Raw genomic sequence first — 14179 nt, forward strand, 5'->3', positions numbered from 1 at the left:
CCTCAGTAGGAGAGTTTTTTTTTTTTTTTTTTTTCGAGACAGGGTTTCTCTGTGCCTTTGGAACCTGTCCTGGAACTAGCTCTTGTAGACCAGGCTGGTCTCGAACTCACAGAGATCCGCCTGCCTCTGCCTCCCAAGTGCTGGGATTAAAGGCGTGCGCCACCATCGCCCGGCTAGTAGGAGAGTTTATAGTCACTGCATAACAGTGTAAAAGGCTGCCGCTGAAGTGTGTGAGCTGAGCATCTCTCTTTGGGATCTTTTAGTTTATAGAACAGTGATGAAACAGACATGTCAGTGGCATTTTATGTTACGAATGAGATTTACAACAAAGCACATTTTTGCTGAGAGCTCATTAGGCATCTGGGTTTTTTTTTTTTGGTTATTTTTCATTTGTTAAATAATCTTACCTCACAAATTAACATAAGATAGACTCCAAGGTCCCTATTTTACAAGTAAGAGACAAAAGATTGAATACCTAAGTCAAGGTTACTTAGTAAAACGGAGACTAACAAAATCTATGTGAATTATAGAAAAGCCTAGTCAGTGTTACTGAGCATCTACTATGTGCCAGGCTGTATTATGTGATCTTAGACCTTAAGGAAAATGTATGTCTTTGCTTCAGTAGGGTTATAGTTTATTTGTAGGTCGTGGTAATGAACAAATAAGTGTGCACTGTATAATATTTCACATTCCTGCCTATTTTAAAGGAAAAGATTAGGTAAGAGGACAGAGAGGCTTATGTGCACGGTGTAATGGGGAAATGGTTGCCCATGTGTGGTGCCATTTAACCAAACATTAAAAGAAGAGGAAAGGAGGCATTTTCAGGATTGTCCCTGGGACAATCACAGCCTGCTATAACTTGCCATTCAGTTCTAGAACAGTGTCTTTGGTCATTTATTATTTGCAGGATCATATAGCATCACCTTCTGGAAAGAGGAGTGTGGTGGTTTGAAAGAAAATGCCCCCCCCCAAGGGAGTGGCACTATTAGGAGGTGTGGTCTTGTTGTAGGAAGTGTGTCACTGTGGGCTTTGAGGCCTCTTTTGCTCAAGTTTCCCTCAGTGCGACACTCAGACTATTTCCTGTTGCTCTCTGATCAAGAAGCAGTCAGCATTATGTCTGCCTGCATGCCCCCATGCTCTGCACCATGATGATAATGGGCTGACTAAATCTCTGAACTGTAAGTGAGCCACCCCAACTAAATGTTTTCCTTTATAAGAGCTCTCACGGCCAATGGTCAAGGTGCCCCTTCACAGCAATAGAAACCCCAGCTAAGACAGGGACACACTCAGATACCGCCTTGCTCCTTTTCCTCTAGCTTACCTGGGCTCCTTAAGCTTGTTAGCAAGCTTAGACTTCCTCATCTGGGTCATTATCCTCATTACTCATAACGATGCAAACAGTGCACAGGAACTTCAGAAGGGCACATCAGAGCTCTCCACTGTCACTGTTCATCACATAACAATCTGTGCTGGAAGGGGAGTGCAGGGTAGAAAGTCATCATCTCCTGGAACCTGAACAGGGAGAATGGTTAAACCGGAAGCTGACCCAAAGTCTCAGCTGACAGGGGAACCTGGTGCAGATGGACAGGGGGCTCTCGAAGACTGTCACCTGATGAGAATGAGAATCAGGGTGGGGGTTAACTTACTTCCTTAACGTGATGTTAAGATGCATTTCCTAACACATTGCCGACTACAGGAGTTTGCAGGGTCTCACGGAGAGGGAAAGTGAGCAATAACCTGTGTTCCAGCTCTGCGGCACCACCCGCCTGCTGATTAAAATCTCCAGACTGGTTTGTTGTAGGGTCATCAAGAGATCTGGGTCTGGTCCCAGGTTGCCTTCTGACATGCTGTATAACTCAGAGCCAATCTCTTTGCCTGTTTGCTCTCAGGAGGAGGACAAAAGATATCCATACATTACTTATCTCAAAGGAGTCCTTTAAAAAGATGAATGGCAACACACACACGCGCACTCACATGCACACGCATGTGTACACACACACAAGCCTGAAAATGTTCCTGGTAAATGTGGGATGTAATTTGGAAAGGAGGCCAAGATTTTAAGTTACAGTCTACCTCATGGGCAGTGGGATCTGTCTAACAACAGTAGCAACTTTGGGGTGAAGAAGAAAAGGACACAATAGTGAGCTGTTGGCTTCAGTGGGGTTGAATGGGGATCCTGGAGTTCCCAGACTTTGGAAAGGTAATTTTCTGGTTTCCTATGCTGACTTGGTTGAATCTATGTAACTCTATCACCTAATCAGAATTTTGTCTGAATCCAGAATTTAGATCCGTGACCTTAAAATTGCACCATGTAAATGACATTCAGAATTAAAGACATAAAAATTTATTAGCATTGTGTCTATGCAGACCGGGCAACTATGAACTCAGAGATCCACCTGTCTCTGCTTCTCTAGTGCTGGCATTAAAGGTGTGTGCCACCACTGCCCAGCTAATTAGTTTTTAATGGGTGCTGAAGACTGGGGTTCCTGGATTCTTTAAGGTCTTGGGGGTACACCTGAACAAGGCTTAGAAGACTATATTAAGAAGTCTTTCTAGCTTTGGCTGTGGCACAGCTGCTCACAGAAGGTTATGGTGGGGCAGTCCAGTGGATTTGCTCCAAGCTGAGGAGCTAAGCTAGAATCTCACTGGTCCCCTAGAATGCCTAAAGATGAACAGGGCTGCAAGTACTTAATAGTCCACTGTGGTTATTGCTTGGTAACATGGGGGGCAGGGCACACAGGCTGACTCACAACCCCTCAGTCTCATTCATAGCCATTTGCCCGCATTTCTGTCTATTTGCTACAGGTTGTGGGGAAGCTGCCGGGCATCTGTAAGACTCATCTTTGTAATCCATACAAAGGAGGAGAAGCCTGATTTTGTTACTCTCTTAGTCTCCCTGGGAATCAGCAGACAAAACAACAGTGGCCTATCTCTGCCATACCAGAGACTTCTATCCCTTCTATCCTCATGCTATTCCCATGGTAACCCTCTGGGAGGGAGAGAAGGGATAGTGTGCCACAGAGAAGCTATTTTTAGATTCCGGACCAGATGCTTTGACAAATCTGTTGAGGGATAGAAAAATGAATCAAATATAGACAATTTTTTTGATCAAAGAAATTCTCATTTAGAATTTATATTATAAAACTGGAAAATAAAAATAATAAAACTCAAAAATATCTTCAAAACTCAGCCCAAATATTTCTAACCTCTAAGTTATACCTAACACCCTATTGTAATATATAACCATAGTCCCCAACCCCAGTCTAGCCCATGTACATTCGTCTCTGCTCTCAGACTGAAGGCGTTGGCATTGAGATCGAATATAATTATTCAGAGTGTGGACTACATGATTCTGGGCAGACCCTTTGTTTAGACTGTGCCTCAGATATCAATGCAAACCTTAGCTGAGATGGGGCCACGGACCCAGACATGACCCTTGGCAGCCGTTCTCTTCAGACCATATAAATCTTTTGTCTTTATTTCCATTTTGTCTTTGAATGTGAAGAGGAGCAGCTGACCCAAGAGCGCCTGCTTTGTTCCTAAGAGTCTAAATTTAAAATGTGGAGATGGTTTATTTCTGTGGTTGATTACCTTCATTTTCCCCTCACATTTTGTGTGTTTTCAATCTTAAACATTCCATACTGGACCTGCCTTTTCTCTGTTTAACTTTGAATACTGAGCTGCCATTTAAACCTTTCTCTGCCACGTCTACAGCCTCTCTCAGACTTCTCAGCAAACCAGGTAGACATATGTCATAATCATCACATTTTACAGATAATAAAGCTCAGGCTTCCTAACTCATGGGCTTCCCAAGCACATACAGAGTCTGGGTCTGTACCTAACTGTACTAATTGACAAGGTCCTGCTCTCTCTACTCTAGTCGTTTGTACTAAAATAGAAATTACATCTTGATGTTTCCGAACAGCCCACGTATTAAAAGCTTGATTCCAAGAGAGGAGATGCTGGGAAGCAGTAATATATTTAAAAGACAGAAGGCTTGAAGATGGACTTTTGATCGCTGAGGTGCGCCCTCTAGTGTTGTTACGGGTGGAACCACGGCCCCTTGCTCACTTTTGCCACCCCCCCCTCCCCACACACATATCCCACCATAGGCCCAAAGGAATTGAATCTGTCAGTCCAGGACTGAAACTTCTCAACCTGTGAACTAAAATAGACTTTTTCTCTTGCTTTCAGATACTTTGGTCCATATAGGGTTCTTTAAAGCATTTTTTTTAAATTAGATAAAACCATTTACAAATAAGAGAATCTCCTAAATTCAGAATTTTATATACAAAACAATTATGTTTGACAACACTAGGGTCACATGCCTACAACCTGATGACTTCCTGAACCATTTAATCTTTTATATGTCAGTCTCCCTGTCTTTTCTCACCATGTTTTTCTTCCTCATGCCTTTATAGTTGTGAAATCTCCTCCTCCTGTTCCTTCCATGATTCTGTTCTTTTTGTAAGCTTAATTGTTATACTCTATTGGAGAGAAAAAGTCATCCCTATTATCTTTATTTTTTTTTAATCTTTGATCACTTGATATGGGTACACAGTGACGAAGGATCATGCGTCACTCCCAATGTGAGCCCTTCCCAATTCCAAGAGAGTCATTTGGTTTTGAGAATGTGGCCGCTGTAGGTTTCCCATATTCCAGAGGATGGTCCCACTGTCATGCACATGTGGGAAACACATCTGGATTTAGTAGGTCATTCCTGTATCTCTATCAAAATTTGTCATGAGGGGAAAATCCTCTCTTTCTTTGAGAGGAGGCCATCATATTAATATCCTTGTGACTTGGATTTATTTACTACTGTCTTTCCTTTTGTACATAGGAAGATTGATCTGACTTCTTCAAATCCAAAGTAGTGAAGCTCTGTGTGGCTGATTTTAGCATTTAGTTGTCTGGAATAGTTTCTAATTTAATTTTTGACATCACAGGAATTTCACAAGTGTGTTGTTGTTTTAAATAATCTTAACCCTGTTGTGTTAGTTGGTTTTACATATCAGTGTGATGAAATGTCTACAATAATCAGCTTAATAGGAGGGAACATTTATTTCAACTCATGTTGCAGGACTTTTATTCCATGGTTGGAATGTAAGGAAGACTAAAGTTCTCGTTCGTTCACTCTGGCATTTCTGGGGCAGGGTTCCCAGGCGAGTGGCTTCAGGTGTCTGATTTATCAGAAAGCATAAAAAAGACTCTTAGAACAATTGTCACCTTGCCTTGGGGTATTGTTTGCCTCTACTGCTGTGTGTGCCAACACTCATTTTATTTTCAGTTCCCCAATTGGTCCCTCTGCCCCCTTGTGTTGGCTTCTAGAGACTTCCATTCTGTACCACCCAATCTGTATTCCCTGTGACAGGGCCTTTTTGTTGCATGTTGTAGTCCTGTCCCTCATCAACATCCACAGATGCTGTGCTGTTTCAGCTTCGGATCATTGTGTGGTTCAGATACTCTGGATCCTCTAAGAATTTCCACCTGGTTAAATGCTAACCTTTTTTTTTTTGCTTTGTAGCAGCGTCTCATCAGACATTCAGCCTTCTGGACTGAAGAGACAGATACAGTTATTGAACAACTTCTCCGTAATAAAAATTCAGCTGCCATTACTTTACCACATGGTATCCCTTGTGTGTTTTCCATCAATAGTAAACTTATTTGACATGATATTTAGAAGGGAAAAACAGTCCAAACACATCACTTAAATTATGTTGTTATTTTTTGCTAAATTATTTTTTCTGGACAGGGTTTTTCTGTAGCTTTGGAACTAGCTCTTGTAGACCAGGCTGGCTTTGAACAGAGATTTGCTTGCTCCTGCCTCCCGAGTGCTGAGATTAAAAGGCATGCAACACCACCACCTGGCGCTAAATTCTAAATTGCAACAATATGCCTCCGGTTTTTCTAAATTTTATTTATTTGTTTACTGTTTTATAAATTATTTTAAAGTTACCACACAAAGTAACTTGCTCTGTTGTGATCTTTCATTTACACACACGCACACATGCACGTACACACACGCACGCACACACACTTCTTTTTAAACATTTCTTTTGTGTATATATGTACCTATATGGAGGTCAGAGGAAAACTTGTGGGAGGTAGTTCTCTCTACCATGTGGGCTCCTGAGATAGAGCTTAGGTATGGGGCATGGTGGCAAGCCTGTTAAGCCATCTAACTAGCACCACTATATTTTATTCTTATTTATTCTGATGTTGTGTGAATGTCCTTTGCCTCCTTCACCACCTAAATACTCATTTATGCTTTTCTGTTCCATATGTTCCATCTTCCTTCTTCACCTTCTATCATTTCTTTTGCCCTTTATATAATAAATAAACATGCACACATACATAATCTAGATTCGGCTTATGACAAAAACTTCTGGTTTCATCAACTCTTCTACTAAAGAACACATGACTCCTGCTGGGCTGTGGTGGAGCACAACTTTATCTTAGCTTTCAGGAGGTAGAGGCTCCTCTGTGAATGTGGTGTCAGCCTGGTCTACAGCTCGAGTTGCAGGACAGCCAGGGCTACATGAAGAAACCCTGTCTAAGCGGATCTCTGTGAGTTCGAGACCAGCCTGGTCTACAAGGGCTAGTTCCAGGACAGGCTCCAAAAGCCACAGAGAAACCCTGTCTCGAAAAACAAAACAAAACAAAACAAACAAAAAAAAAACCCTACAAAAGAAAAAAAAAACAACAACAGCAACAAACATGACTCTTGAATTTACAAAGTGCCCATTCAACTTCTGTGAGTGTCTTTTATTAATATATAGGATATTTACTCAAAGCTGTTCGTTGGAGCTGTGCACAGATAGTAAAATCTAAGCAAGTCAAAGCAAGTAGATTGACACTGTTCTGCTTCCCTTCCAGCAACCATCAGCTGACCTGGAATTTGACCGGGTGGTGATTTACACAACCTGCCTTCGCGTGGTGAGAACAACCTTTGAGAGGTGTGAACTGGTTAGAAAGATCTTCCAAAACCATCGAGTAAAATTCGAAGAGAAGAACATAGCTCTGAATGGCGACTACGGGAAGGAGTTGGACGAACGATGCAGGCGTGTCTCCGAAGCGCCTTCCCTCCCCGTCGTGTTCATTGACGGCCATTATCTCGGGGTAAGTATTCTGCAGAAGGCAACTGCCTTTGTCATATGTATCTAGAAACTGTATGAGATGATGACTTGTGACATGGCCACCCAGACTTTTGCTATTTGGAGGAGCTCAGACCAAAAGGCTGGGAGTTTTATTTCTATTCCAAACAATGCCCTGCTATGTTGCCCATTCCCAGGGAAGCGTGGTGAGATAAAATCAGTGTGAAATTGCTTTGTTGAATACCAATCCATTCCTGACATGCTCAGTTAACTTTTGACTTTTAAAAGCTGACCCAAGATGAAACTACATTTTTAGTGTAAGCAAGAAAAATAGAATATTTATAAGAGGAACATTTGCACATTTCCTTAATTCTCTGTAATCAAATATTCAGTTTCTTACCTAATGATACAAAAATCGCAGCTTTCTAATGAGGTCCAGAGCCAGAGTTTTATCTGCTTATTGTTTAATATCACTTTTTGAGTTTGGTAATGTGGCAGTGTGACACAGATGCAGGCTTGCAGAAAGAACCCAACTTCCAGGAGAGCTACAAATATGCCTCCCTCCTTCTTGTTCTTTGATAACACTGCTAGTGTTGTTGACTCCCTTAGATCTATGCACACACTTGGGGAAAACACCCCAGGAGAGGCTTTTCTGAGGATGAGCCTAGGGGGCATATCAACCACTGAGTGGTGCTGCCAACCAAATGATCCCTCATCAGAGATCAAAAACTTTGAAACCTTAGAAGGGTACTTGGATCTTGGTCACCCTCAGCGTCTGATCTTAACTTTTAACTTGGAGGGATAGAGGAAAATCCAGATTGGGAGGGATTCCTGCTTGGTTTCCAGGACCTTGTGTTTCTTACCCTAACTACAGCCCTTGTTGTTAGAGACAGCCTGTTATCTAAGGGAAAGATAAATGTGATGAATCCAGGAATACTTAGCTTTGGTGATGTACAATGTTATTTTAAACAGAACTGGAAAAGTACTACCTTTTGAAATAAAGGAATTTTGACTTGAATATTGATAATCTATCCACTGTATTTATACATTCTTAGGTCCCACAAAATAGTGGCTTTGGCAGTAGTGTTAAAAATAAGAACAGTGATGGTGCGATATCATCTATTGCCTTCTCAGCCTTATGCTCGGCATATGTCTGACCCTCAGGAAGCTCAACTCTCAGCCCTTCCCATGGCTATTGGAGAAGAAGCAAATCATGGACTCCAGGCAGCATTGTTTTAAATCCTTGCTCTGATACTCATCATGTGACACACTGGGATGACAATAAGGCTGACCTCATAGGCTGACTGCAAGAATTTATAGAGAGGAACAATGCAGATTTACAAAAATTACTAAGGACTTCCTCTTTCCCAAAGTAGTAAAAGCCTTTGCTTCAAGTAACATAGCTAACCAGAGGGAATGGATGGGATGTCTGACTTCCTAACCCTTGCTTTGTGAAAGACCCTTATACGGAAAGGGACTTTACTGTGTAGAGCCAGCACTTAGGAGAGGGCTTGGCATGAAGTAGACGTTCCAGGGAACTAAGATTGGCTGGACCCATGACTTGTTATGCAGCTTCCTCACATTCAATTCTTCCCTCCCTGTCTTCCTCTGTAAACAAAGGATAGGATCCATTCACGGGCAGGGGACTGTCACTTACAAGGGTTGTAAACTATGGCTGAGCATGTAGCTCCAGTGGTAGAGTGCTTATCTAGTAACACAAAGCCCAGGGTTCCACCCCAGCACTCCATAATATGGGGGTGGTAACACATGCTTGTAATTCTAGCACGGATACTGGGGAGGATTCAGAAGTTCAAGGCGCTCAGTTATGCAGTGAGTTTGAGGCTACTCCGGGATTCATTAGACCCCATCTTAAAACACAACAACAACAACAACAACAACAACAACAAAAAATAGGCAAAGAAAGATAGATGGACACTTCTGTCTTTTAACTTGGGAAGTATTCTGATAATGTAAAATATGTTTTACTATATGTCTTAGTTAGAGTTTACTGCTGTGAAGAGACCCCATGACCATGGCAGCTCTTATGAAGGAAAGCAGTTAATTGGGGCTGGCTTACAGTTCACAGGTCTAGTTGGTTATTGTCACGGCAGGAAGCATGGGAGAATGCGGGAGACACGGTACTTGAGAGGTAGCTGAGAGTTCTATCTCTGGATCCACAGGCAGCAGGAAGAGACAGTGAGCCCCTGGCCTTTGTTGGGGTTCTGAAACCTCAAAACCCACGTCCAGTGACACTTCCTCCAACAAGAGTACGCCTACTCTAACAGGCCAAACCTCCTAATAGTGCCACTCCCTATGTGCCTATGGGGGTCATTTTTGTTCCAACTACCATACTTTGTAAGTTCAATTACAGTGAAACTATAGGACTAAAATTAATGGAAACCTGCCAGTGTAGTTTTTATTTTTATTTTTTAACTCTTTGCTCTTTGGAGTCTAACACCCAGCTCCTAAATAAATACACGGAGACTTATTCTTACTTATGAATACCTGGCCGGCTCTAGTTTGGCTTGTTTCTAGTCAGCTTTCTTAACTTAAATTATCCCGCCTGTCTACCTTTTGTCTCTGGGCTTTTACCTTTCTATACCTTTCTTTCCTTCTTACTCCATGGCTGGCTGTGTTATTGGGTGGCTGGCCCCTGTTGTCTTCCTCTCCTTTTCTTGCTCCTCCCTCTTCTCTTTTTCTCCTTGTATGTATTCTCTCTTCCTGGAAGCTCCACCTATCCCTCTCCTGCCTAGCTATTGGCCATTCAGCTCTTTATTAGACCAATCAGGTATTTTAGGCAGGGAAAGTAACACAGCTTCATGGAGTTAAACAAATGCAGCATAAAAGAATGCAACACATCTTTGCATCACTAAACAGATATTCCACAGCATAAAAGAAGGCAGCACATCCAGCTTCCTCAGGTATGAGGTTGGCCCCACTCAGATGCTGCCCCCCCCCATTGCCATTCAATGCAACAATGTCTGTATGCTTCTGAGGCCATGTACCAGGCCATGGTACCTGATCTGCCATTTGTCTTTCAGACTGATGGACAGAGGTGATGGCTGCAAATGAGGTCATGATCCTGGCTCTTTCTCAGTTGTGTCTTCCCTCTGATCTTTCTGTGCACACTCAGCACCAAGCAGAGAGAGGCCACCGTGCGTAACTCCTCTGCTTCTGTAATTTCAATCAGCTGCTCTGCACAAGGAGGGAATCAGGAAATGGAGGCATTTTCTTCTTCCTTCTCAGAAGGGGAGAATGATTTCTAACCCCACAATTCAGGATGGTGGGGCCCTGAATAACTTGTATAACAGTCCTCCCAACCCAGCCAGCCATCATTTGCATCTCGATGCAGAACCATCAGCGAAATACATTCCACTATAATGAGTTGTTGCTGCGCAGTTCATGGATCTGAAATGGAAGGATGCCCTCTGCTGGGTTTTGGCAGATTATGAAACATTGCTCTTAGGGAGGAAAATTTGGTTGCTGCTGCTGACTTCCTAACATCTGTGGTGCTTTAAACTGTCACAGGATGCCGTTTAAGTGAGTTTTAAATTGGGTGAGTGAGAATGATTGGGATGTGGGAATCATCTATACAGTACAACTTTCTTTAAAGAGGGATGAGTAAAACAGCCAGAGAGAGAGAGAGAGAGAGAGAGAGAGAGAGAGACAGAGACAGAGACAGAGACACAGAGAGACAGACAGAGACAGAGAGACAGACAGAGAGACAGAGAGAGAGAGAGGAGGACAGGGCAGATGGAGAAGATTCAGACAGACTTCAGACAGAGAGATAGGGCAGGGAGAGCAAGGCAGTGTTTGGTAGCTTTCTTGCTGATTTACCATCATCACCAACACCTAGGTGGGTGATGCTGGCTGAATTCATTGTGTTCTTCCAAGAGAGGCCAGTGAGCTCAAGAATGGGAGAAGCAAGAATACTTTTCCTACAGTTCCTGACTCCAACAAAGCTAATAACTGAGGACTGAAAGACTTGATGAGAAAAAATTAGTTTAGTAAATAAAATTTTTACTGCCTAGGGATGCTTTCTGGCAGGGGGAATGAGGGTACATTCAGCTCAGAAGTGGTTTCAACAATTCTTCTGGTGTTTTGCCATCAGAGCATAGTTCCATAAAAAGATTATACTCTACAAACTTAGTCTTAAGTAACCTTAGACATTCCACTAAGGAATGGACTAGCAATCATGATTTTTCTGCACCAACCATCAAATCTATAATGGAAATCTAAAAAGTTCACATTGGAATGGAGCTACAAACAAAAATGAGCACAAAGGGCATCATGGCAAACAGTCATTGATCTACAGAGACCTCTTTAAGAAGCTGATGTTAAGGTCTCACAGCCAACAATTCGCTATCTACTTAAAGTATCGCATTGCTTTGTTTAAGAATGAAGGCATTTACTGTTGAGCTCAGCTTTTCACCCGAGGAATAGAGACTTCAGGAACATTTCTAAACATTTCTAAGGATTACTCTTGAAGTGCAGCAGGAAAAACTATAAAGAACGTATTCCGGTAGGAGCTTCACAGTTCATGTCTTTGGTTATATTTATAAAGGAGATAACAAGTCTTTAAAAGGATGTTATAAAAGAGGCAGTGATTTCAGTGATTAAAGTTGCTTTAGAATGAACAGGGGATTTTTGTTAGGGGTTGGTGTAGACTGAGTGGGCCGTGAATGTGTAGTGATGTGCAGGTATCCTGGGCGTTCACACTCTCCAGCTCTATTCACTGGCTGACTTTCCCAGAACAACTGCTGGTCCAGCAACCTCCACTCATGGAAAGTATAAGTAGCACCAGAAGGAAAAAACTTAAAGATCATATATATTTGGTCATTAGTAAAGACTAAAGACTTCAACTGAGAACAAAGCACCCAAATGTTTTTTCTTTAAAATTTTTAAAATTAAGACATACTTACATCACTTCCCTTCTTCCTTGTCTCCCTCTAACTTCCCATTTCCTCTTCACTCCCTCTCAAACTGATGACCTCTTTATTGTTATCATATTTATCTTATTTATTCCTACCTGAACACCCATATTTAACAGTTTGAGGCTAGGACTCACATAAGTGAGAAGATTCAGTATTTGTCTGAGTTTGGGTTACCTCCCAAAAATGTTTTTAATTCTTTCCATTTTCTTGAAAATTGTATAATTTTAATTTACCTTATGACTGAATTTCATTAATTATATGCACAACTTTTTTTTATTTTTCTTTTTGTCTTTTGGAAACAGGGTTTCTCTGTGTAGCTTTGGAGCCTGTCCTGGAACCAGCTCTTGTAGACCAGGCTGGCCTCGAACTAACAGAGATCCGCCTGCCTGTGCCTCCCAAGTGCTGGGATTAAAGGCGTGCATCACCACTGCCTGGCTATGTACAATATTTCTATTATCCAAATACCTGTTGATGAATATTGAGAGAGTGCATTTCTGCTATTGTGACTAGAGCATCACCAAACCAGAATGTGCTGGTGTCTCTGTTGTAGGATACAGAGTCCCTTGGGTTCACTCCCAGGAGCAGTATAGTTGGCTCATATGGCAATTCTGTTTTAGCTTGAGATGGCCTTCACAAGCTTCTCCAGAAACCAACTCTTGTGTACTAAATGCTCAAAGGACTTTCCAGCAGACCTTTCTCCGGTCAGCCCCAGTGAGCAAAGACCTCTGAGCCCTCTTCCTGTCACTTGTGCTTTGATGTCACTGACTTGACTAGAACATATAATCAAGTCCAGGTTGAAGACGGACATGGACTGTACTTCTTTATGAGAGGACTGTCTTCCCCAATATTGTGCTATGCCTTAGGGCATACAATAAATATGTGCACATTTGGGTCATACTTGCAACAAATTAGGACTTTGCTTTATTTAACCCCAGGCTTTTGCCTGACCCAAATGTATTCACTCTTGCCCTGCATTTTCAGGTTGAAGGATACTTTTGTTTGATCAAAGCTATTAAAAATGTCCTACCCCTCTTGCTCATGACTTGTATTTGTGCTTGCTACTGAACACTCAGCCTTGCGGATGTAAATTGAAGTACTACTTTTTCTCAAATTTCCACAAGCACACACCATCAACTTACCATTTCACTTTTTAATTCTATAATGTGGCCAATGTTATGCCCAAATCCATGAAGACCCCGCACCAACCAACAAGGAAACCGAGTCCCGTATGTAAAAGTAAAGAGCCTTTATTTTAACCAAGTTTGCAAACTCCGTCTCTCTGCATAGCCAACGTATTGGAATAACCAGAGCCCTGAGCTCTGTTAGAATTGGGTTTTTATAGCAGTAAAGGTGGGGGTGAGGGGTCTCTGAGGTTTAGGACCCCTGATTGGCTGACATTTGTCTAGGGACGTCCTGGTGAGTGTGCACTGGCAGGTGATCCTATCTACTGTGGTTGGAATGGTAGGCATTTCCTTTGAATAGTCTGTTCTTGGGCGATGGCTGGGTCCTGGAACCAGGTATTGCCTCAGGGTAAACTACTGAGACTCAGGCCTCTTATTAAATTTATCAAGGTTGGAAAATGGGTGACCTGTTCATACTTAGCTTATCATGGCTGGCCCCACAGCCAGCAGCATCCTACTGTAGCAGTGACCAAATCTTCCCTTTCAGCTTTACAGTTTTATCTGCTTATTACTCTTTCCCTCTAATCTTATTCTTACAGAAGAAATGAAAATTTTCTTTTGCCCCTAACTTTAGTCTCTCTGTCTCTCTGTCTCTCTGTTTCTCTGTCTCTGTCTCTGTCTGTCTGTCTGTCTGTCTGTCTGTCTGTCTGTCTCTCTCTCTTTCTCTGTCTCTCTCTCTGTCTCTGTCTGTCTCTGTCTGTCTCTGTCTGTCTGTCTGTCTGTCTGTCTGTCTGTCTGTCTCTCTCTCTCTTTCTCTCTCTCTCTCTCTTTCTCTCCCATGTATTCATTGGTGTGCAAGTGTCCCTGTTTGCAGGTGCATGTGGGGGACTGAGGTATCTTCTGGTGTCTGTTCTTCATGAATGCTGCCCAACTTCTTTTTTTTTTTTTTTTTTTTTACAGAGTCTCCCACTGTCTGGAAACTCAGTTAGGCTGGCTGGCCAGTGAGCTTAGGTATTTGCCTCTGCTTCCC

The 14179-nt window shown here is 42.3% G+C and overlaps 1 protein-coding gene across 1 annotated transcript in view; it reads left to right on the forward strand.

Moving 5' to 3' along the window:
• Positions 1 to 14179, forward strand: part of Grxcr1 (glutaredoxin and cysteine rich domain containing 1) — a 99359-nt gene that overhangs the window by 48404 nt on the left and 36776 nt on the right. Inside the window, exon 2 of the mRNA XM_005359300.2 lies at positions 6877 to 7119. Coding sequence (XP_005359357.1) covers positions 6877 to 7119 — 243 coding nt within the window. The remainder of the gene's footprint in view (positions 1 to 6876; positions 7120 to 14179) is intronic.

Source organism: Microtus ochrogaster, linkage group LG1, assembly GCF_000317375.1.
Source record: "Microtus ochrogaster isolate Prairie Vole_2 linkage group LG1, MicOch1.0, whole genome shotgun sequence".
NCBI classification, from domain to species: Eukaryota; Metazoa; Chordata; class Mammalia; order Rodentia; family Cricetidae; genus Microtus; species Microtus ochrogaster.